The sequence below is a fragment of the Strix uralensis genome, chromosome 25, assembly GCF_047716275.1.
Source record: "Strix uralensis isolate ZFMK-TIS-50842 chromosome 25, bStrUra1, whole genome shotgun sequence".
NCBI lineage: Eukaryota > Metazoa > Chordata > Aves > Strigiformes > Strigidae > Strix > Strix uralensis.
Window position 1 is genome coordinate 1277973 of NC_133996.1, and position 23832 is coordinate 1301804.

Sequence of the window (23832 nt, forward strand, 5' to 3'; positions counted from 1 at the left end):
GAGACAAGAAATAAAGCATTTGTGTCAGTGAAAGAAGCAGCTAATGCACTCTCCAACATTACCTGCTCATGTCACCTGCTTTACAGGCACTTCAGAGAAGAGGAGTGATCTCCCTGTCATGGCCCCAGGTAACAGGGATGATTTGTCTAAATCTATGGAGTGTGCTCCCTTCCTCCACACAGCTCAACAGAAGACCTGACATGAGGTATCTGCATTTGCATCTTAGTCTCTGCCTAGCCCTCACCAACCAGTCTTCTCCCACAATGACAAGCAATAACACACAAAGTAGCAGACTGACAGAGCTTCATCATTTTAACTACGGGAAGAGGTGGCAAGGCTCAAGAGGGGCAAATGCTAAAGCCACTAAAAACAGCTCACGTGGATCTTGTACGCCGAGAAGTGGAGCCTGAATCGCGCCTTGTTTATCAACTCCAGGTTACTGCAGCTGACCTCACACAAACAGCCTCGACCCTCTCTGGTGAGGGGGAGAGGACTCCTCCGAAAGTCTGCACAACTGCCCTTTCCACGCACAACACCAGGTTGCCACCGCGTGTCCCGCGCAGCTCCTGGGAAAGCACAGCAAAGTAGCACCAGCTCTGAAGAGCATCTCAGCTGAGTTGTCTTCGCTCACAACAGCTTTGGGCCTCGGAGTTGCAAAAAAATAGTTCCCAAGGCAGCTCTGAAAAGCCATAGAGCAAGAAGCAGGGGATGCCCATCCCTGCCTGTAGCAGGCTCCAGCCCAGCGGAGGGATGCCAGCTCAGCATGCCATGGCAGAGCTCACCCTGAGCGAGCTCCTGCACCCGCTGCTGCCTGACCCACACACCCTGGGAGCGCTGCTGCAGCCCTGCTCATTTATTTTACAAAGCATTTTTAGGGCTATATAAACAAAAATTCGGTCGTGCTCTATGAAACACGCCTTGCCCCCATGAAAAGCAGTTCCTTGTGAAAGGAAGAAAAAAGAAAACAGGAAAAATTCTGAAATCTCCTGACAGGTAACTGAAAGAAGCAGGCCATGAGCTGCTGCTAGAGTGGCCTGGTGGGTCTTAAGATGTCTGAAATTGCTTTTGGACCATTATTTTTACAATCTTTTCTTCTTGACATGTTCTTTTCAATACAATGGACAGGACGGCATATACGTTTTATCCCACAAATGAACACGTGAAGGCCATATGGAGTATGGCCACAGCGTCACTAGACACGGACCAGACAAAGAGCCTCCTTGGAGAGACACAAATGAAAAGGATGGAAGGACACCCTTCTTATAAATGTACTCCCATGAAGGACAGTATTCTGCTATCTCCTTAAGAAAGCAAAAATAAAGGACACAAAGTATTTAAGTCAGAAGCAAAAAAAGCCCCCCAGGATGGGTAACACTCCTCTCAGTGCTGCAGGATAGCACTCTAATAGCATCCGTGCACTCAGAGTAGCCTCTCGCCATCTCTGCAGGTGAAGTCACATTTTATTTTTAACCTTTAACATGCAAAAATCCTCATTAAGCAGGCTGAAAAGGCAGCAGAGAGGGAAAGAAACGCAAGAATTTCTGCAGGCAAATAAAAAAAAAGGAAAAGTTCAATGCATTATTAAAAAAAGCAGGTAAGTAGGACAGAAGCCCACGTGTGCAGGATGCAGGTGTTGCTTCTGCAACCTACGGCACGGCATTCACAGCACAGGTCACACAGGCACGCTGGCGGGAGGCGCCCTGCTCCACGAGGCAGAGAGGACAAGCTGTGTGCGAGGCTAAATTCAGCCAGCCCTGTCCGCGGCCACACTGCTGACTAATCAACCTGCCTCTTTTATTACCAAGCCCTCCAGCTGCCTCACAGCAGGCTCTCCCCATTCCCTGCTTTCCTTCATTTATTTTCACTTCATTAAAGGACATGCAGTGTTAGGAAGAGGATAATGCTTCTGTAAGATGAACCACCAGAGAAGCAAAGGAGACGTTTAAAAAAAATAAAGGGAGGAGAGAAATTGAGCATAGAAATCTCCTGCAATAAACCTTGTGAGCGTGTAGCAGATGTGAACAAAGAACTGCAGAGGATGCTTCATCCTCTACGCTCTCCCTTCCCCCATCCTCCGAAGCGCATGTGATGAGATCACTCCAGTCGAACACACATGCATGGCACAACACTAAAGGAAATCAATATTTTTGTTAAGCACAAGAAGTCTGAGCAGCTCAGCTGCAGGCAGCCTGCTTGACTTCACCCTTCCTGCTGGGGCAAGCAGGACGCAGGTAGCACGCACATGGCTGCCGCTGCATGTAACGGGACGAGACACTCAGGCGGCGAAAGGTAAGCGTCCGTAACAGATTTCATCTCCACAAGGTAGGCTGGTCTTTGGTTTCACGCCTCATTAGAAGGGGGAGGCTTGTGCCAGCGGAGAAGCAGTTTGCCTCACGCTGGGAGCACTAGCAGATGGTGCGTGCCGCGGGCTCTGCGGAGCACCCTCGCTGCCTGACACTGTGCCCCACAAGCTGCAGGGGTGCACCCGGCAAGGGACTCTTCCTCCTCCCGTCTTGGGGATGGATCAAAGAAGTGTTCTCTGCACGCTGCTGGAGAAACAAGCAGCTCTGTTTTGAGCTTGCAACCGCACGTCCCCCACGCTCCCATCCCATCGCCAGCCTCCTGATGCCCTCGGTCTTTCGGTCCATACCAGCTCACTACCGGGCCTTTGGCTGTGTCAAGCATCACCGCTCACCTTTTTGAGGGCCTGGTTTCCGCATTATATCACCTGCTGCTGTCCTTATCCTGGGACTGGCTTGCTTTTAGATAACTGAAGATGTCTAGGACAAAAGAAATAAACATGAGAAAATTCCCCATTCTGGAGCACACAGTCATCTGCAACATTAACTAATCACACAGCAGGAGAAAATACATGCTCTTTCACCCTGGGTTGCACAGAACATCTCCTACTGAACACAGACAATTCATTTCAACCCCCCTGAAACTACAAGTCTTTCTCCAATATGTGGACAACTTCAAATTTATGGCAGCGGGAGCAGCATAAATAAGCAAGAGGAGCATATGCCAGTCTCTGTGCTAACTCCGCAGCGGGTCCCGCGCGTGTGTGTGGAAGCGGGGGCTGCTCTTGCTCACTAACAAAGGGAGGCAGAGCTGAAATTTATGAAAGAAAACACATGGAAACATAACATTAACTCTGGCAAAGCAGCACCGCAATCCCCAGCTCGCCACTTGCAATTCAAATTGCTTGCAGCAGTTCTGGGTAATAAGGATGAGAAATTGGACAATGACCCAGGAAATATTTTTGCTATTAGTACTGCAATGAGCATCCAAGTTGCGCTGCATTTTTTTTTTTTTCCTGATTGGAGGAAAACTGGCTGGACTTTCCCCAAAAAGAAAAAGCATTTGCATTCTTGTTATAAGCAAATGTTACTGAAAATCAGAGCTCTCGGGAGATGGTGCTGGACACATACACGGAGACCAGTGCTCCCGCACAGCCGGGCTCGCAGGGCAGTGCCTACTGCATGCACCCAGCCTTGCCAAGCCCTGACAGAAAATATCTAAATGAATGGCTGAGCTGCAAACAAGCCCTTAGGAAAGCTAGTAAAAGCATGTTTTGACACTACACTAACTAATGAAAGATTAATTGTGTCAATATAACTCCATTTTGTTCACAGTGGGGCAGTCAGGCTGGAGGACGTAAGAGGAAGCTGTCTCAGGACGCAACGCTGAATTTCTGCTTAAAGGGTTATTTACAGATCCAACTTGGCGAGAAGTTTTGATTTTGAAAACCAGCCTTTTTCCAAACCTAAGAAAAACAGAATTTATTTTTCTGTAAAAGCGCGACAAACTACAGCTTTTACGTGCAGTGCTTGCAATACTGAGTGATACTCTGAGAAGGCAAATACTAAAGAAATATTAAATATTAAGGGAAAAAAAAAACCCTAGTTGTTTTGAGTCCAAATCAAAAGGTACACAGTACTCTCTTATTGCCTCTCTCATAAATAGTGTGTTTGTTTGTGCATACTTGTGAAAGGAGCAAAGTTTCTTTTCCTTTCAATAGCAGAAGGTAATCTACATGTGAAAGCTTATTTACCACTTTTAATGCTTCTTTTCATAATTTTCTTCAGTAATTTTTATTAAAAGCTAGCAGTCATGGTAGGAAAAGTCCCCAGCCATAAAACCCAGGGTGAAAGATGTTATATAAAGGCACCAGACAAGCTTTCACCATTTCTGGCTCTGCACCTCTGCTGTCTGCTCGGCTCCCCTGGACGCGGGACTTCCTGAAGTACCTGAACACTAATCATAAATCTCACGCGTCTGGCACGGGACGGGTGCTCCTGTGCCACTCAGACGGCTTTTAACAAGCTGCTTCAGCCTGACCACTTCAGAGCCCTAGCCAGCAGGGATGTGTAAACCTTCCCTGCAGAAGTATTTGGAGGAAGAATTTGTGACCATGTATGAGATGCTCAGATACAGTTTGTGGACGGCTGGGGCTCAGGAGGAGAGGTGAAACTACTGCACCCTCTATCCTCACGCAGACGGCAATGGGGTAACCCTAACTGCTTGTAAAGCACACAGGGCTGCTGGCGTCCCTCAGCCACCACTGCAGTGGGCTCCAGCAAGATCTCATGTCATGGAAAAGAATAAGACATTGTAAATGTTGCTCCTATCAAAAAAACCCGAAAAGGTTACTCTTCCCCAGAGGAGCAGTCTTAGGCTGCACAGGGATTCCCACTCTGCTGAGAGCCACGTGGGTGCCAGCCTGGGGACAGCACGGTCCAAAATACGCTTCCAAGAAACTGTCCAAATGAGCTGGCCCCAGTGTGACTCCTGCCACCCTTCACTGCCCTGCACCGCAGCTTTGCACCACCCAGCTCCCCCGTACATTCTCACACCACAGGACAGCAACACGTGGTTTCATCCTGCAAAATCATAACTCAAAAATGAAAAAAGAATGCAAAATAAATAGCGTGCTTCGGGACCACTTAATGCCCAAAGAAGAGAAAAGCCAGAGCCAAACTCCACGATGCGTGGCTTCAGCCTGCCTTCCCCGGCAGCAGCTTGCCCTGAGCAGCCAGATGTGAGGCACCAGCCTCACTACATCCCAGGGACAGGGACTGGTCCCTGTCTGCTCTTCTTTAGCCACGGACACATAGCCTGTGTGCCCCAGCCCTCCTGAAACTGGTATAAGGTGGGCTTGGGAACTGGTAATTCCCACTGGCTGTAATTTCATTCTATAGTGGCCCAGAGAAGCTGGAAAATCTCCATCCTTGGAGATACTCCAAGCATCACCAGTTGTAACCCTGAGCAGCCTGATGTAACCTTGAAGTTGAGTCTGGCTTCAAAGCCAGCCCAGCTCTGCGTGCGGGGCTGGACCAGACAATCTCCAGAAGTTCCTTCCAACCTGAAATACCCTGTAATTTCATTTCACTGACAACTGGTTGGAAGGCAAGCAGAATCACCCTATAGGCTTCAGCAAGCCTGAAACATCCCAGTGAAGAAGACGGACTTCAGTCTAGAGAGAAGAAAGTGAATGGCAGGACAGGCAAGCTAACAGGCACTGCAGGACACGGAGAAACACAGTATGAGTGTATGTGGTCTTTACACCATTCAGTGACTGAAGACTAAAAAAAGTCTTAAAGTAATAAATAGCAGAAGCTACAGTTTGGTATCTAAAGGGGAAAAATGGGCTATCCACACAGACAGATCTTCCTGAATGACCTTAGGTGCTCCTGATGAGAACTTGTCGGCTGGGTCAATAACATGAAGGGGACAATCTTACTTTTGCATCAAATAAAGCATTTGAGATTTACACAGCCCAGAACATGCTGGTATACACCATCTCCAGAACCTGACACTCGTACAAAGCTGCACACCAGAGCTAAAACTCTCCTCTTTTTCAAAAGCTCTATTTCTCATGCTTGTGGATATCAAGATAATCTTGCAAGCACGGACCACAGTTTTAGGTGGTGTTGGTTTCCAGAATTTATACCCTGAAAGGACAGATCAACGTGCAAATTCACTTCAGCAGGATGCTACCTTAAAATCTAAAATGGCCACCTGATTTGCTGACTTTTGTAGCAGATAAAGCGCCTTTCCCACAGTTTCAAACAACTTCCACTCACCGAGATATCAAAAGTGCCAACGGCTCCACTGAACTGTCATGGGCTCTAGTTCCCCATCATTCCTACAAGACAGCAAAGTCAGTACAAATACTGTGGCATATCAAAACCTGAAAGCATAGAAACAAAATGAAAAAGTTTGCATTTAATTGCAGAAAGGCTAGGTTACCAGTTGCATTATTCATGTTCATATTTAATTCATTTAAAACATCCAAATTTAAATTTAAAGACGGCTGCAACAAACATTCCCACTTGCCATAGCAAAGCAGTGCAGAACTTGACACAATTTAAGTTCAGCTTGCAATGATTACATGGGACCGCAGCTGTTAAACACCTTTGATATGAGCAGGATCACATCAGCTGAGTTGACATAAACTAGTTCAGCTTTTGTAAAATGAAACTATCACACAAAGAAGGATTTAAAAGACTAGACCTGATTAGTAATAAAAAGGAGAGAGACCACAGGAGAGGCATATAAAATAGTGAATAACATGAAGGGAATGAACTGGGGACTCCAAATTATCCCTTCCACAGTGCAGCAGGGCAAACCTATAATACTAAAAAAAAGCAAGTATATACCAGAGAGAAGAAAATTTTGTTTATTGGAAACTAACAGACATGCAATTTCCTCATGGAGGATGTTATCAAGACAAGTAAAAAAGTAACACTAAAAAAGGACAAAGACATTCAAAAGTAAAACAGTATATATATTATAACTGTATCAAAGTATGAAATGCACAGGCCATTGGCACTCACACCTCAAGCAAAAGCTGACCAAAAGGTGGGGTGACCAGCCGAACCCTGCCCACCACATTACTGTGTCAGCTCCTGCATTCTGGCACGGAAAAGCCAAGCACTCGCCTTCCTGCCAGGCTGCCGGCACTGGGTCATGGCCAGAGGCAGGACACCAGCTTGAGACGCCGTTTTGTTAGTGCCCCAGTGACCCCCTGCATTGGTTTACACTGAGATTTACACCTCAGATGTATTTTCCTTTTTCTTATTCAAAAAATAAAGGCAGCACAGGGGCAGCCAGGGCTGGGAGGAGCATCCCAGGGCACCCCCAGCTCACAGTGCTGCCACACCACACACCCCTCAGCACGAACATCGCCGAAATGCATCTTAATCTAATTAAGTTCTCCCCCCCACTGCTCTCACCAACAGGCTCTTCCAAAAGCTCATCCTTATCATCCCTGAGGGAAGAATGATTCAATTTACCTGTGCCAGATTGGAAGGGACCTTCAGGGTTAGAGAGTAGCCTGCTCTGCAATATTCTTCCACTAAATGTTGTAACTGCAATGTCAGTAAAACAAAAAGTGAGAAAATGTGGGTGGAAGATACTGTCACATCTATACAGACCTCATAAGATGCATGTAATCTCTTTATCTACAAAGCCTCCGCTTCTTTGGAGTGCATAATTATGAAAAGAGTTAAAGCTGAGGTTCTTAATGTCTCTTCTAGCAATTCTTTATTCCACTAAAGGCACCACTTGCATCTGAATTATTTCCTGGGGTTGTTTGGACTTCCTATTATACGAGGAAGATTATGGTGAACCTTGGGATGGAGGCCAAGTCAGTTCACAGCGCTACCATGTTTGATTGAAAGGGTAACTGAAGTTTTGTTGACAGCGTGCCAAGCTTCAAACCTCTTCGGACAATGCGGTTGCCAGCAGGCAAGATGTTTTCAGAAAGAAGAGGGAGAAAACTACCAACAGCGAAGCTGAAAAATGGTTTTATTAGGTCGGATACATACCCTACAGATTAGGATTGTGAAAAAAAAAACCCCAAAAAAACCAACTCTGCATATTGCCAAAGGACTGTGAGAATGACGCTTCTTGGAAATCCCGTGGGACAGCGACAAGAGAATCCTGATGGTTTCTCATAATGCAAAATGCCTGCAGTCATTGATTTTTTTTTTTTTCCACCACAAAAGCATGGGTCTTGAGCACCATGACCAGTCCAGCTATTAAAAATCCCTTCCACATAACCTCTGGTTCAACTGAGTATTCCGTCACAGGTATGTTTCCATCAAACACTATCAATGTTTCCAATAATAAAGAGTTATTCCTTACAAATTCCTTCAGGAAATGTGAGGGCAGCATTATAAGTTCCTGCTGGCCAAGGGTGATGGTGGTGCTGCCATCCCAGCCTCCCACTGGAGGCTCAGGCCGCGCCGGGTCCTGCTCCAGCACCGTTCTGGAAGCCCATACATGCACCACGGCTTACACAGGAGCATCCAGCTGCATCCTGACCCGATCACAAAACCAGGCACAGAGACGTGATGGGCACATAACCACTTCAGCCTGCTCATTTAACATCTTTTCTTGCCATTTTAAATATCTATGGTGGAGAAAGAAAGGCACTTTCAGCCTACCTGAGACATCAGAGGACTGCCTGCACGTGACTTGAAACACTTCTTACCTCTTCTGGTTTTCACATTGGACTTAGCTCCTCAGATTTCTGCCTGACCTGCAGACACCGTAACTTTTGCTGGTCTAAAATCATGATTTTTTTCCCCTCAAAATGTGCTCTGGTGAGCCAGCTAACCGACCCCTCTTCTGGGTAGAAGCCAATGACCAGCAGACAGCTCCCAGCACCACCCTGAACACCAACCTCCTCAGAGCCAGCCACAACCAACAAGGAGCACTAAAACAAAATGACAAACACACTCTGACATGGGACGTGAAGGAAACTCTCAAGAGCAAGTACCTGCAAAGTCTAAAGAGGCTGGTAAGAATTTATCTTGACCAACAGGTTTATTTCCTTCCACCTCCCTGTTATTGTCCTCCTGGGCAAGACTGGAGTTTTATTTCTCCTTGTCTGTGCAAAGACATGTTTTGGCAGCTCTGAACAAAAGTTGATGAAGCTACAGCACCTCTGAAAGCACCTCCCCTCGTTAGGTCACAAGGGTCCTTATGTTCATACCAGGAAATTTTTTAAAGAAACACTGTAACAATGAACGTTGGTATTTCCATCTGGAGTACTGATCCCCTTGTGTGATCTAAAATATCTGATGGCTGCAAACCATTACTCCTCTTTCTACCAGAGGGATTTTGTGTCATTTCCAACATCTCTCTCTCTCTGGAACTAATTTTATCTTTCTACCATGTAAGAAGTGGACTGATAAACTCCAGACTTCATGACTGGCTCCTCAGAAACACATTCTTGTGAAAGATGTTAAGACACTGAGGTGTCTCAAAGATGTGATCATGAGCAACACACTTCCTTAGCCCCTGAGCCAAGTCTCAGGGGAGAACATATTTTAAGAGAGATAAAAACATGTAAAAAACTTGGATAGACCATGTCTCTACAACAAAAATATCAACTTTATGACTTCCTTTTGAACACCTTCAGGTTGAAGGGGAGAGGAGATGGGTCAACCTCCTAGCAAATGACAGCTGGATCATCAGACACTGCTGAGTTGAGCTCAAGAGCCAACAACAGCTCAGGATGAGGGTGAAAACCAGGGACCACTGGAAGAAATCACTCACCAGTGCAAGGGAGGCTACAGCAGTTACCACCTCTCATGACTGTGGAGGAAATGAAATAAAACCTTGCAGGATTCCAATAAAGGTTTCCTACTCTCTCAAAAAAAAAAAAAACCCAGCATGGGAATGGCTCAAAATAGAAACATCTTGCCATGTATCACGGTGAGCAGACCTTGCTCTCCACAAGGACTCAAGAGGTTGCAATAAAAAGTACGTTTGGCATGCTCCAGGAACAGGATACCCAGGCCGAGAGAAACGGAGAGAGGAAAGGGCTTAAAAAAAAAAGCCACATGAGGGAGTCTGGTTTGAGTCTGCTAAGAGGAAGGCCCTTAACATGTTGAAATGTCTCAGTACAGACTTTTCTACTGATAAGCTGGGAGTTAAAGCCAGCTTGCTCCACGTCTGCCATTTTTGTAGCCATGGGAATGAGCACTCTGGCCCTTCAAATCCTCTTTAGTAAGGTGAGGGTTGACTGTTGTAAGGAATTCACACATTGCTGAAAAATCAGAACTGCTTTTCTTTAAGACCAGTGTTGCTTTGCTTCATAAAAATACCCACACAAATAGAAAGAAAACACTGCAAACCTAAAGCCTCCCCATGCGGGGTAACATAGAATGGCTTGGGTTAGAAGGGACCTTAAAGATCATCTAGTACCAAGCCCCCTGCCACAGGCAGGGATAAATATCAAGCAGAGGATCCCATGTTGCTCCTCCCCAAGGCAGTACTGTGCTCGAGGCTTGGAGCAAAGACCTGGGCCGCCTCCCTTGCCAGGGAATGGCCCACCACGAAGACTGGCTGATGTATCGTAGGCTTAGGCTAATCATACAAAACCAATCCCTGTCATTACAGTTGGGGTTAAGGAAGCTTCATTATGCTCCAGAATTATTTCAGCAGATCCCACCATCACCGGTCCTGCTGCTGAACTGACTTTCACGTTTTGCACTGCTGTGGTTTCCCCTTGGGTGAGCAATGCCCAGGTACCACATCCCAATGGGAATGAGGCCACCACGGCTCACCATAAATGTTCTGAAGGAGCTTTGGGAAAAGCAGTAGGTCTCTGTTTCTGGGTGTTAAGCAGAGACATTTCTGACCCATACCACCACCATACCTCCAGTGGAGCTCTCCCAGATGCACTGTAACTGAAACCAACACATACAACTGGCTTTTGGGGCAGGTGAGGCACCTTATACATGTAGAAAACCGAGGGACTGATGGACTTATAGGAATCACTGTGCTGTACAGGAATCACAGAATCATCTCAGTGGGAAAAGACCTTGAAGCTCCTCCAGTCCAACCATGAACCTCACCCTGACCGTTCCCAACTCCACCAGATCCCTCAGCGCTGGCTCAACCCGACTCTTCAACCCCTCCAGGGATGGGGACTCCCCCCCTGCCCTGGGCAGCCCATTCCAACGCCCAACAGCCCCTTCTGCAAAGAAATCCTTCCTAAGAGCCAGTCTGACCCTGCCCTGGCGCAGCTTGAGGCCATTCCCTCTTGTCCTGGCGCTGGTTCCTTGGCTCAAGAGACTCATCCCCCCTCTCTGCACCCTCCTTTCAGGGAGTTGGAGAGGGCCAGGAGGTCTCCCCTCAGCCTCCTCTTCTCCAGACTAAACCCCCCCAGTTCCCTCAGCCGCTCCCCATCAGACCTGTGCTCCAGACCCTGCACCAGCTCCGTTGCCCTTCTCTGGACACGCTCGAGTCATTCAATGGCCTTTTTGGAGCGAGGGGCCCAAAACTGAACCCACTCATCGAGGGGCGGCCTCACCAGTGCTGAGCACAGGGGTCAGATCACTTACATGCCAGGGAAGAACATGCCAAAGCAAGGAATTGAATCTGTGTGCTCTAGGCTGATGTTTCTGCCACTGAACCACGTGCCTTGTAACTATCTGGTGTCAGCAGGACTCACACAGTTAGAAGTTTTCTGCCTTTAGAAGAGGAATGGCTTGGACTACAGCAATGGAAGCTACCTAGAGTGGCACGGCAGTGTACCCACCGCTCAACCCACAGAGGTCACCTTGATGTGGAGGAGAAAATTTATCACACATGTGTAGTCCTGACCGCAGCATACTCTGACCATACCCTGACACCCTGATGGCTGGGGGCCAGGCCACATGCCAGTTTTGCACATAGCCGGGTTTCCTTTCAGAAAGAGCGCAGAGATATGGTGCACCCCAACACACCTCTGCGCTGGGTCACGCGTCCCCCACCACCCGAGGACAAGCTGGAGGGCACACACTGAGAGCAGGGTGCAACGCAGAGCACCCTCTCCTGTGAGGGTGCACCCAGCCTGTGGAGGCTCAACGGGAAAGCCAAACTAATGCAGGCAGTAAAGAAAATTTTGCAGCAACGTGGCTATTTTAATCTGTACTGAGCCACATGCCAAATCCAAAAGCAGATGGCTTACAGAAGACCTTGAAATGGGATTCTGCCCATGAGTGTTACAAAGTCACCCCATACAAAAGCACACAATAGGATGCTTCAAAGTCTTTAAATAAGAATTTAAACAGGAGTACATAAAAAAAAAACAGTGCATGGTTTCCATATCATCACCAGGCTGTAACAGAGGCACAACCTTCTCTCCCAGCTACATGACAGGCGAATAAAGCACCCCTCCCACAGTCAGTCACGACTGCTTTTCCAACCGGCAGTTACACACACGATGTATGTGGCCCCAGAAAGTGCCCCAACACGTAAACTCTTCATAGGTCTCTGTTCAACACCCAGTACATATATTCTGCAAAAAAACCCCTGTTTAATCAACCTTATACTTATTCTCTGCTGGGCTGTATCTTATTAAAAACTAAGTTCTTTCTGGGATGGGAGATATGGGAAGGAAGTATCAGGTGGATAAATATATACATGATTTTTAATACTAATAGATGAAATGAATGTAGCTTAAGTCCAGGAAGACAAGATACACCCATGTCCCTAGCAAGCAGAAAACAGGAGGTAACCCAGAAACAAAGGTCTGACTTCCAGTTGTGTCTCTACTGGAAATGTCACCGCAGACTGTGCAACAATGCTGCAAGCTGGATGTCAGAATTCCTGAAGGAAGACTTTGCATTAACTGTTTCTAGTAACATAAACTTGATAAAGTTTCAGCATAACATTCTCAGGAGACCACAAGCAGGAGAAAGCAGCTTGAGGGGGAATAAATAAACCAAAGGGATGATAATTAAGGGACACAACAGAAATGTAAATGAGGAAAGCCTAGGAAAGAGAGGGGAAGGAGATGACCCCATCCTTTACATTGCCCTGTATCTTGCAAGCACTCCAGCACGAGGGAGGAGGATGCTCCCCAGGGACAGACAGACAGGGCAAGGTGTTTCCACTGAAATGGCAGAAAGGGAGATGAGAGCTCAGGGAGCAGACAAGAGCAAACCAGCCCTGAAGAAAAGGTAAGGGACAAGTCACCACTCTCTAATGAGCTAAAATACTAGAGATGTGGGGAATGATGATGGTTACATACACCTAGAATTGCATTTTCCTGTCTTCTGCTTTCCTTCTATAGCCGATCCTAACAATTAAATGGAATGCTTAGCCATAACCCTTGGGAAAACACACAGGATGAAAACTTTCATCCTTCAGCCTCACGTGGCATCAAAGTAACCACTACGCATGTTACTTACAGTGGGTAAGGTGCTCTGTTCCCTCATCCATCACAGAGTAATGACCTTCTCTGGAGTTAAGTACTTCTTAACTTCCTGGGGTCCAGCACCAACATAGCCATGTCCTTACTGGCAACCAACACTGGGGGGGCCTGTGACTCAAGTGACACTCAAGGGTGAATTCTTCATAGATCTGTGTACAAAACCCTGTCCCTGACAACATCCATACAGCCAACCTTCCCAGACCTGCCAAATACAACTCTCTTTGCCCTCCTGAACATGTTTTCTCAGAGAAGACAAGGTATATATACCTTTAGTATATACCTCCTTCGAGTGACAAAACTCAGGGTCTCCCCTGACAAGCAGTACAGCCAGATTCAGAGTCAAGCTCTTCCCTCCAACACTCCGAGCAGCTGATTCTTGTGCAGAGGACAGATGAGAAAAAGTTCCTACTGATCTGCCCCATCGGCAAAAGAAACAAAAAAAACCCCACCTGAACCCCCACAGTACTGAGCAAAGCCACACAAACCTGGATTTACCCCTGCTAGAGCTGAAGAGGAATCAGTCTCTGCTGCTTGGAGGATGGAGGCAGAGGTAATCCAGCCCCTGATTGAGGGAAAGAGTGATGTCTGGGAGAGCGAAGGGAGAGGCTGTGCCATTACTTCGGCTGCCTGGCCTCCTCCAGCCCAGCAGCAGCCTGCCAAGGCAACGGGGCTGCACAGGAGAAGAGAGCTCACAGAAACTCACTGTACCCCAAGGGGAACGGCATGTCAGGGCAGGAAGCAAACATCTTTGTTTTATTTTCTTGCTCATGTAGAGAGATATTAATTCATCTATTTCTTAGGAAAAGGAAATGAAATTGCAGCAGTGCAACATGTCAAGAGAGACTAGAAGAGCCAGGCTCACCGAGGATGGGTATTAATTACTGCTTTCTATTTTTATCCTGTGTATAACTCTGGTCTCATCTGTGACTTAAGGAGCTAAAATCCCAGGAGTCAAAACTGTAAATCTACTGAAGTAGGTGAAATATCCTCTACGGGCTGCAAAGTCTGAATACAAAGAAATTCTAATGAATGACCATCAAAACTTCTGTAAATTTTAATAAGAAAAGAAAGAGCAATCTAGCAGTACACAGAAATATTACCTCAAGAGAATTATTCCCAGAGAGGAGAAATCACTAGCCAGTTCCTGCAAGAAACCCTGAACAGATTGCTTTTAACTATGTAAAGAAAAAGTTGCTAGTCTGTTTTACATTCCTGAAGGGCCAAGAGTTTGGAAAACTGAAAAATATATTGTGAGGCCCTCCCTTGTTGTCTGTACAAGACACTATGAAATCTCTTATTTTGGCAACAACATGTACATACCGTAGACACCAATATAAAAAAAACAAACCATGACCACAAGCAACCGAAAGTCCATCCTGCAGCTATGAAAGTATGTTCAGTGTCTGCCAAATAGCTAATAAAAAAAACGCACTCTTACAGACTGTATCTGCTAGACATTAAACTACCTGCTGGACATTTTGTACAGCTTATAAAGCCATAAAATATCACAAGGCATTTACAGATTTTCCAGCTGACAACAATATGAAATAACTGAACAGACCCAGAACAGACTAAGTCTTCTGGTCAGGCACAGCGGATAACGCTGAGCATACTGCCACATGCACAACTAGAAATTGTGCCAGCAATGCACGGGACGAGAGCAAAGCTCACGGTGATGGAAAACAAGCCAGGATAACAAAGCTATCCCTCAGCCTCACTGTAATGCTGGAACAACAGCAGGACTGCCCAGATTTACAGTGCAGGTGCTTGGATAATGCCCAGGTGGAATCAGCTCCTCCTGCCCTGTCTGGGGCACAGGCAACTCACCGTCAAGCGAGCCACTACCTCCCGCCACGCTGGGGGACGTGTGGCATTGTACAGCCACCAAAATCACCATTTTGGGACTGTGAAATGACAACATGGACTTCACCTCTGGAGACATGTGACAAGCCAGGAGGATCGGCCACCTGCCACGGTTTATTTCCCTTGTGGTAAGAGTCAAGGGCTCCAGGCAAGCAGCGAGGTGGTGGCCTCACTGGTTAGAGCTGATACCTGTTGCCAATCAGTCACCAATATCTTCTGGAGGATGGCATGCCAGCTGTACGTAATGTGAGGTATGGCAGATATTTTGCTACAGAAAAAACCCCACGTTTTACTGAGTAATCAGCACACACGGACAGAAATATTAATAGCACCAAAACCTGAAAGATGCAAACTTCTACCACCTAGGGAACAACATGAGAACCACACATTACACTGTTGGTGAACTAGTAAGAACTACTAACGCAGATGCAAATTAACAACAATCCTAACGTTTGGTGACTGATAGCACATCACTACAGCAGCAGTTTTCAATCTGCCAGACAATACTCGAATGGACACTCCCACCTGAAAACATTTTTTAATGATGCTGCATTACCTCAAGTGTTAATTTCTTTGAGTCTGACTGCCAGCTCAGGTCCCGAGCTGATGACCAGGATGTCTCCACAGCCTTTCTGCAGGCAGGCACAAGCTCACCAGACACCAGAAACTCTGAGCTGGGACTGTGCAATTCCAATGGGTACATGGCTGCCCAGCCCAAACACAGCATCATGCAGGTACAAGGCTCCGGGTTCAGGGCTGGCTGCCTCACGCTGGGCTTGCTACAGCAAAAAGCAGGGAGTATCACCTTCCACCTGAGAGGTACCTCTCACCAGTCCTGCACACCCAAAAGGGCATTTCTTATCAGACTGTAGAGGCATCCAGCCACCAGAAGCATTCAAAACAACTGCCTGACAACACAAACACGCTCTAGGTACATGCGATAGTGAAAAGTTTCACCAAGGACTTCTGCAGAAGCAAAACAGAAATAAAATTATGAGGTTTAATACATGAGACTAAAAACTACAGTTGCAATGATTTCCAGGAGCTGGGCAGACAGGAGGGCAGAGGCACCTTAAAGGCACCATATGCACATTTGTTGTCGCAGTCTCTCCTTGTGGGGACAAAACACAATCCAGGAAAACATACGAGCCCCAGAGATAACAATTAGCAGATACTAGTGGCTAAAAAAGTACAGTAAGGAAGCAGGTAACTGTGTCACAGAAATCTTCACGCGACACAGAGAGCTTCAATATTGTTACTGCTTTATGGCTAGGAGTCCACCCCAGCCCATCCAGGCTTTGCGAGGCAGTAACTCTCATCCCAGAAAGAATTTGAGAGTGTACAGCCTATTTCAACTGCAGATCTCCCGCTAAAACATAACAATTTTATCAGTGATTGAAATGAAGAAATATTATGGTAAGTTCTTGAAGTTATTAGGAAGACTTATCGTAGCATGCAAAAGGATGGGAAATTAGCTGCAGATCATGAGGTTCCACAGCAAATGCACATTTCGTACCATATCCAACCACAGGCAAAGGAGACAAAATCCCACCCCGTGACAGAGAACAATATTCTGCTCCCTCCTACTCAGCAACAGTTTTATCAGCAGCGTCTCTATATGATGTTTTGAAGTAACGGAACTTTTAATGTCATCTTGCTGATTTTTATAAAATACATTACCCAAAACTCTGTAAGATGTTCAAGACGTGAACTTTGCTATAGAAGTATGAGACAACTGGGGAATTTGTGATATACAATTTTAATAAAACACACATCACCCCAAGCACCACATTTTCACTGACATCAGCACAGATCAAGGACTGTTAGTTATGGCCAGTACAACACCAGGAGTTGGGACTAGGGCTTCCTGGCTGCCACACTCGTGTAATTAAATACACGGCAGCGCACGAGAGCCAGCAGACGCTCTCTGAACATGGGAAAGGTATAAACAAAGATCCAATGATGCTTTTACATTTACAGAATTTTCCTTCTCTTTGGTAGCCTGCCAGAGAGAAGGTGAAATGTCAAAATGATGGGGTTAAAGTACAGCAATATCGGCCTGAAATCAAGCAAAGCTCCTTAATCATCCAAATAGTCAGGCACTGGAGTAGATCACCGAGGAAAGTCTGAATCACCATCATTGGAAATCTTTAGACAAATCTCTAGGAAACACTATGTGTAGGTAATCCTTCAAGGTCACTTCTAGAAACACTGAAACAACCCAGACTTTCTTCATAAGCATGTATCTGATCACACAGCCACTGCAGTGTTTTGATGGACTGTAGCATCTTCTTTTTTTTTTTTAAATTTGCCAGAACTAGAGAAAAAAAAAAAGCAAACAAACTCAGCATATAGAGAGAGTGGCAGCCTCCGGGCTGCAGGAACATTTGCTCAATTTATTTTTAGAAAGTGGAATTGGTGCAACTTCCTCCTCGGTCCAAATCAGACTTCATCAGCTCTTCTGAGTGCTCACTGCGCCTTCACTTAAACAACGCTCCGTGTGCGTAGAGCAGAAATTTCTCCGACCTCACATGTGCCTCTTGGGCTCATTCGCTCTGGTGAAAAAGGGGAGCGGGGAGGCGAGAGCCCCTCTGCAGCAGCGACAGCGGGGAGGGGAGCGCCTGCCAGGGGATGCCCGAACACGCTGCAGAGCCCACCCAACGCGTTCAACCTGGGCTCGGGGAGCCGACCTCACCCCAACACGGTCACCTCTGCAGACTGGCCGGTTCCAGGGACATAAAGCAGCACGGCGCGGGTGGCGTTTTGTGCTGCTGGGAGCCAGAGCCAAGCCCGGGTTCTTGCCTCGGAGAAGCGCTGCTCGTCCCCGTGCCCCCATGACATGGATGCAGCCCAGCCCGGCTTCCTAAGGGCTCCGCTCGCTGGCTGCTGGCCGCGGGGGGACGGGGAGGGCAGGCAGCCGCTGGCAAGCGGCCCAGGGAGGCTCTCCGACCACCAACAGCCAGGAGGTAGTGGAGAGGGAACACAAGCCACCCCCCAGCTTGCTGGAGGCGCAGCTGGATGAGTGTCCCCCCGGTCAAACGCAGGCAGAGAGGGCTCAGCGTGGAGGCAGGGAAGGGAAAGCGAGGCCCAGGAGCAGGGGTCAAGGTGTGGCTGTCGCACAGGGGAGGTCAGGGCGGACAAAAGCCGGCCCTGGCTCGCAGGAGGTGTTGCGGTGCTGCCTCTTCCAGGCGGGCAGCAGGCAGGGCGATAGCAAAGAGCATCTGAAGAGACCACGGCTCACTCGGTGCAACGCTGGGCTTTTCACCCTGCGCAGTGCTCTGCCAACGCTAAACTGAAAGAAACAGCACAAGTGTCTTCCAGCTCCCTCCCAGACGCAAATTCCTTGCTGGAAAGCAACTGCTTTTCCCAGCAGGACCTTTCCCTGGAGCCAAACATCAGCAGTACCCTGGGGGAGCTCAGAAGGGTGCATCTACCCCCCACACGCCCAAGCAAACCGCAGCAGATGTAGCTCCAGGGATGTGTGAACTAAACTTGTCCCTTGCCACGATACCCAGAAGGGACCTGACTGTCCGGTACAACGCTGGAAGGGACACGAGAGGGGCGGAATCGCATGTTTCTCAATGGGCAAAGACAGAGCTTCACAAATTTCCACTGGCATCTATTCCTACGGTTTCCGTTGTTAAAAACAAAAATGAGCTACAGGGAGGTTTCTGGACTGTTCACACTGTGTCAGTCTGGAAAACATAAGAGCTAACTGAAGTTGGGTAACTCTGAGCACATCGGCTGGGAGGAGGTACCTCCAGAAGGAGGTAGGCTTCTGACTGGTGCTAATACCATTCGATTTACAACACATACAAAAAAACTTCTGAGCAAGAAATGGAGAGGGGTGTATGTATTTCAGAAGGACAAGCTTGTTCCAGAGAAAAAAAACCAGTCCTGTGCTTAACTCTCATGTCAGCTCCCTTGTGTTGGTAATGGCTGTACCGACTCATCTCTGCTCTTCTTTCCTTATCTCCAGTGACCAGGTACCAACCAGACCGTGGAGCTGCAAGGGTGACTTACCGCTGCTGATAAAGTCAGATCTCAGGAAGACAAGTGCTGGTAGCCTCCTCTACAGCAGCTTAAGACATCACTGCGTCCATCTGGCCTGTTGGATGAGGCTGCCATGCAAGCAGCAGAGGCAGCAAAACGGACATTCATCTTTTCCTTCAGTTCACAGCCAAATTCTTGAACTTTTGCTCAGGATGAGTCTGCATAAAACTGCAAGACTATGCACAGTGAGAGCAGAGGCACAGACACAGCCTCTGCTTAAATCCCTGCTACACTGGCAGAAACATTTGGTGGTATCTGAGTGAACCCTGCAGATTGCAACGCCGTGTATCAGCGCCTAAACCTGCTAGAGGCTGTCTGTCAGAAACCTCTGTAAAAGAGCTAAGTATTATTCTGCTTTTTTAAGGAAATTTAATGCAGATGGAGATCTCTGGGAATTAGAGTCTTCAGCAGCAGCCAGGCTGCAGCAGTGTCCCTGTACCAAACTCTCCTGCTTGGTGAGAGCTGACAATTGAAGCTACCTCTGAAATTTCCTGTTACCAGAGACTGCTACGCGGGACAACCTGCAAAGAGCACAGCTTCGCAAACAAGAGGTGGTGGTGATCTCCAGTGCTCAGGTGCCCCTGCCCGATACTGGTTTGACATCACCAGCTCAGGCCACTAGACATGGACAAGTCTTGTTTGCTGCAAGCCCAGTGAGAGCTGCTGATGCAGACAGAAGGTTTCATGTGCCTCCTGCTACTTTCAGACTTGCATTATCACTTTAAACAGTGAGCAAGCACTTGAGAAAAGTCTCCACTGATAGATATTTCAGCTTGGTAAGAAAGGAGTTCTTTACAAATGTATTTTAAAAAACCCCCAAAACATTCTCCTTTAGGACTAGACCCTGTCATCCTGCAAATAAAGTGGGATGAAATGTTGTTCATGTCGCATGCCTTAGAGTGCACATGCTACACCAGAGCGTACCGCTGGGGCGAAAGGGGCGGGGGGGGTCAGAGTTACAGTTCCCTTACACTGAGAGTTTAACTGTGGGGATGATTTTTACCTTGGCATGTTTCTGAATTATATAAAATATGCAGGAGATTAACCACCTTGCAAAAGAAGCTGGCAGCCGGAGCTGCTGCTCTGTCCTCAATGCATCTTGCTTCATTTCTCATGGACCCCTCCTGGCCATCTCGTTAGGAAATTTTTCAAACATAAATGGACAAGTAAACGACTCAAAATCTGCTTGTCTCATCACAAACTGAATTTCAGTTGCAGCCAAGAAAAAGAAAAGGAAAAAAGACAGGGGGCTAGATGCAAACATTATGGCTTTGAGAAACCCAAACATGCCAAGCTTTAACTTACACCAGCTCTGAGCCCACACCGCTAGCACGCTACTCCAGGTTTTACAAACAGGAGTTCACTGAGCACGCCAAGTCCTTTGCCACAAACGCACAGTTCAACATGCAAATATGCAAACGTCTGATCTGCATTCTTTTTCACGTAACTGTACTTAGACTAAGTCAAAACAGGGTCATCATCTGTGGAGCACAACTGCTCCACAGCTCAACTAACACAGTCCTACTAAGCCCAGCCTGATCACAGCACTTTAAGGAAAGTGTGGATCAACAGCAGAGTCCAGAGAGGGGCAGAGATCAGCTGTGTAGACAAAAAGCTCATGCAAAAAGAGCAGAGAAACAGAGCTTGCTCAGCTTAGGAAGAGAAAAAAAAGTCTTCAAACACTTCAAATTTAGCTACAAAGTTGTAGGGAGTAGCGTGTTCTCCACATGCCCTGGAGAGCAGAGAAGGAGGAACAGGCTTAAAATGCAAGACAAAGGTTTAGATTAAAGACCACGAAAATCTCTCTAATGGTGAGGAGGCCCAAGTGTCGGAGTACATCATCTGCACAGGATGTGAAATTGCCAGCAGGAAGAGCCTTAAAAGAAGAAACATTACTCAGGAAGGGTTTAGATGGGCACCTGACCTTACCCCGGGGGCTGGGACACAACGATGACATTCTGGAGGTCCTCTCCAGACACACTGTGTCTGAGGCTATGAAACAAAGTTTCAGAGATTCCTTTAAATTAGACATACAGCAAGGACACAACCCCCAGACCACTCGCATCCCAGTCTGAAACACAGCTACTTGATGAATAACATCATCATTTTATACCCTAACAGCATCTTTCATTTAAAAGACACCAAAATGTGCGGCAAAATTCATCAAGTTGCCAGAGAAGCAACTCAAGAGTTAAACATTATTAAAAGTTTGGACACAGGAAAACCAGGGGACACAAGCTCAAACTTGCAGGGGATGCCACTTGCACTCCTGTTCTAAACTCTGCATTTCCTTTCTTTTAATTAACTAATCACCTGAATTATTTAATAACAAATATTTGACTAAAAAGCAGATTATCAAGATGTAGATTTATCATTTCCTAAAGCGTAAATACCAAAACAGGAGGACCAAGTGTCAGTGTATCTCTCCAAATGAAACACTGTTTAACCGCTAATAAGATAAATACTTTAAATAGCACAGAAATACTTGTATTTCCCTCTTGCCCGTTCTAAAGGACTCCCCTATTTCTGTCTGCATTTTCATACCATCTACTGGGCAGACCCTGAACTACCCAACTGCACAGCTCAGGCCCCGCAAGGCTGCAGCCCACGGCAGTTTGTCCTGAGCTGAGCCCCCCACGCGCCGAGTTTTATTCCCCACATTAGCGCCAAGCCACAAGCCAGTGCTTGCTCCGGAGAGCGAGGGAGGTATGAAACCACCATCCCATGCTCCAAATATTTCCAGCAAGCGCACGGGGACACCACAGCCTGGCCAGCAGAAGTGTGAGGGTAAGAGAAGAGGAAGGCAGAGGAGCAGAGGCAGCCATCCCTCCGCCGGCAGCCTCGGTACAACCCACCACACGCCGTCGCTCAGGCAATTGAACTGAGGTGGGAGAATATTTTTCCCCAATATTACTGGCTGACGAAGAGGAGCTACCACATGGCTGTTCTCAGCCAGTCAGTGCACGGTGTTTACTATAAACAACAACAGTAAACAGAAACAGAGCCAAAAATCAAAGCTGGGTACCCCGGAGCTGCATCTCCACATCCTGACTTTACCCATGGAAATAATTAGTCTAGTATTCAGCTGCTGAACCTAAAACATCCGAGGCCAAAGGGAGTCAAGTTGCTCAGCGCATCCAAAACTCAGGCCGCCTGTTCAGATTTGCTATCTCTACCTTTAGTCATCAAGGCTCCAAACTGCTGCCACGCTTTTACCCAGCGGCTTCAGAGAGCCTGCGGATTAAACCTGAACGATGTGCGGCAGGAGCCAGCCTGACGCTGTATTTATTTTTAAACATCTTACTGTGCACAAAAAGCTCAAATCTCATCTTACTCCCAGCTCCACTCAAGCGCTCGACTCCGGGGGGCTGTGCAGGAGGCACAGACGTCTCCCCAGGGATGGCGGTGATGGGATTTCTCCGCCCGGTGCCCGGGATCACCCCGACACCTCCAGCGGCAGGGACCCGGTGGCGGGTCCTGCTCCGAGCACCGCTGTCCCCTCCACACCGCGCCGCGCCTACCGGAGGGTCTCACTGACCTCCTAAAGGGCTGGCGGGGAGCGAAAGGGACAAACCTTCCCCGGGCACAACCCGCAGGCCGGGGCCACCTCCTGCAAATCCTCCGGCAGCTCGGTCTTGCTTCCCCTTCCAGGCACGGAGTGTCCGGCAGATCATACCCGGCGCCGGGCAGGAGCGCGGGCTCAGGCGCTCCGCAAGAGCCGCTCCGAGGCCTTCGGGTGAGCGGGATAACCGGGGCCCGGCGCTGCTGGAAGAGCCGCTGCGCCCCGTCCGACCCCCCCCCCGCGCTGGCAGGGCCGTCCCGGTGCAGCCCTGCCCGGGGACACCTGGAAGAACAACAAAGCCCCTCGAAGGTGCTTCACCAGCAGCTACAGCCCGGCCGGGAAGAGGCCGGCGGCCCACGGGCCGGCGCGGGAGGCCGGCGCAGCTCCCCCCCCGCCCCGGGCCTCTGCCCCGCTGCCGGCCGGAGTCGCGGCGGCGCCGCCGGGGAGGCCCCGGGGTGCTGGGGGGGGGCGGCGGGGCCGGGCCCCGACGGGCACCAACAGGTGTCGGCGGTGACAGGCCGCCCCCGGCCCGCAGCCCCCGCGGCCCGGCCCCGCGGGTGAGGCGGCGGCCGGGCCGCGCTGACAGGCGGGATCCGCGCCGGGCCCGGCCGCGCCGCCGCCGCGGGGCCTACGCGCCCGGCCCCCGCCCGGCCCCCGCCCGGCCTCCGGCAGCGCCGCGCCGCGCCGGGCCAGGCCGAGCCGCCCCCGCCGCCCCCCTCACCTGCGCGGCCGCCGAGCGCTGGGTGCTCAGTCCCTCGCCGCCGCCATGTTTCCGATGCGCAGTGAAGGCGGGGAGCGGGGGAGGGAGCGCGGACAGACCCGGCCCGGCCCGGCCCGGCCCCGCGCCGCCCCCTGCCGCCCGGGACGGCGCCGCCACGCGACGCGGGGGGCGGTTCGTGAGGGCCGGGCCGGGCCGGGCTGGGCTGGGCTGGGCTGGGCTGGGCTGGGCCGGGCTCGGCTCGGCTCGGCTCGGCGCGGCCCTCGCCAACTCCCCCCGAGCGTCGCCGAGCGCTGCGGGCGGCCCCACGCCGTGTCCACTCACGCAGGGACAGACCCTCGTCCTCACCCCAGGCTCTGGGCACGGGGCAGACCCCCACTGTGAGCCCCAGCCCGGCGATGGGCCCCCCCGTGCCCA

The 23832-nt window shown here is 48.9% G+C and overlaps 1 protein-coding gene across 9 annotated transcripts in view; it reads right to left on the reverse strand.

Moving 5' to 3' along the window:
• The window catches only part of SCMH1 (Scm polycomb group protein homolog 1), a 75835-nt gene extending 52282 nt beyond the window's left edge, over positions 1-23553 (reverse strand). For 5 of the 9 annotated variants that reach the window (XM_074894728.1, XM_074894727.1, XM_074894725.1 and 2 more), the window contains exons 1-3: positions 23419-23521; positions 6087-6148; positions 2696-2780 (exon numbers count right to left, since the gene is read on the reverse strand). In XM_074894728.1, the coding sequence (XP_074750829.1) occupies positions 2696-2720 (25 nt within the window). In that variant the 5' untranslated portion in view covers positions 2721-2780; positions 6087-6148; positions 23419-23521. Of the gene's footprint in view, positions 1-2695; positions 2781-6086; positions 6194-7298; positions 7374-23418 lie in introns of all 9 variants that reach the window. The other 4 variants (XM_074894723.1, XM_074894722.1, XM_074894724.1 and 1 more) reach the window with 4 other exon arrangements.
• Between the last annotated feature and the right edge of the window lie 279 nt (positions 23554-23832).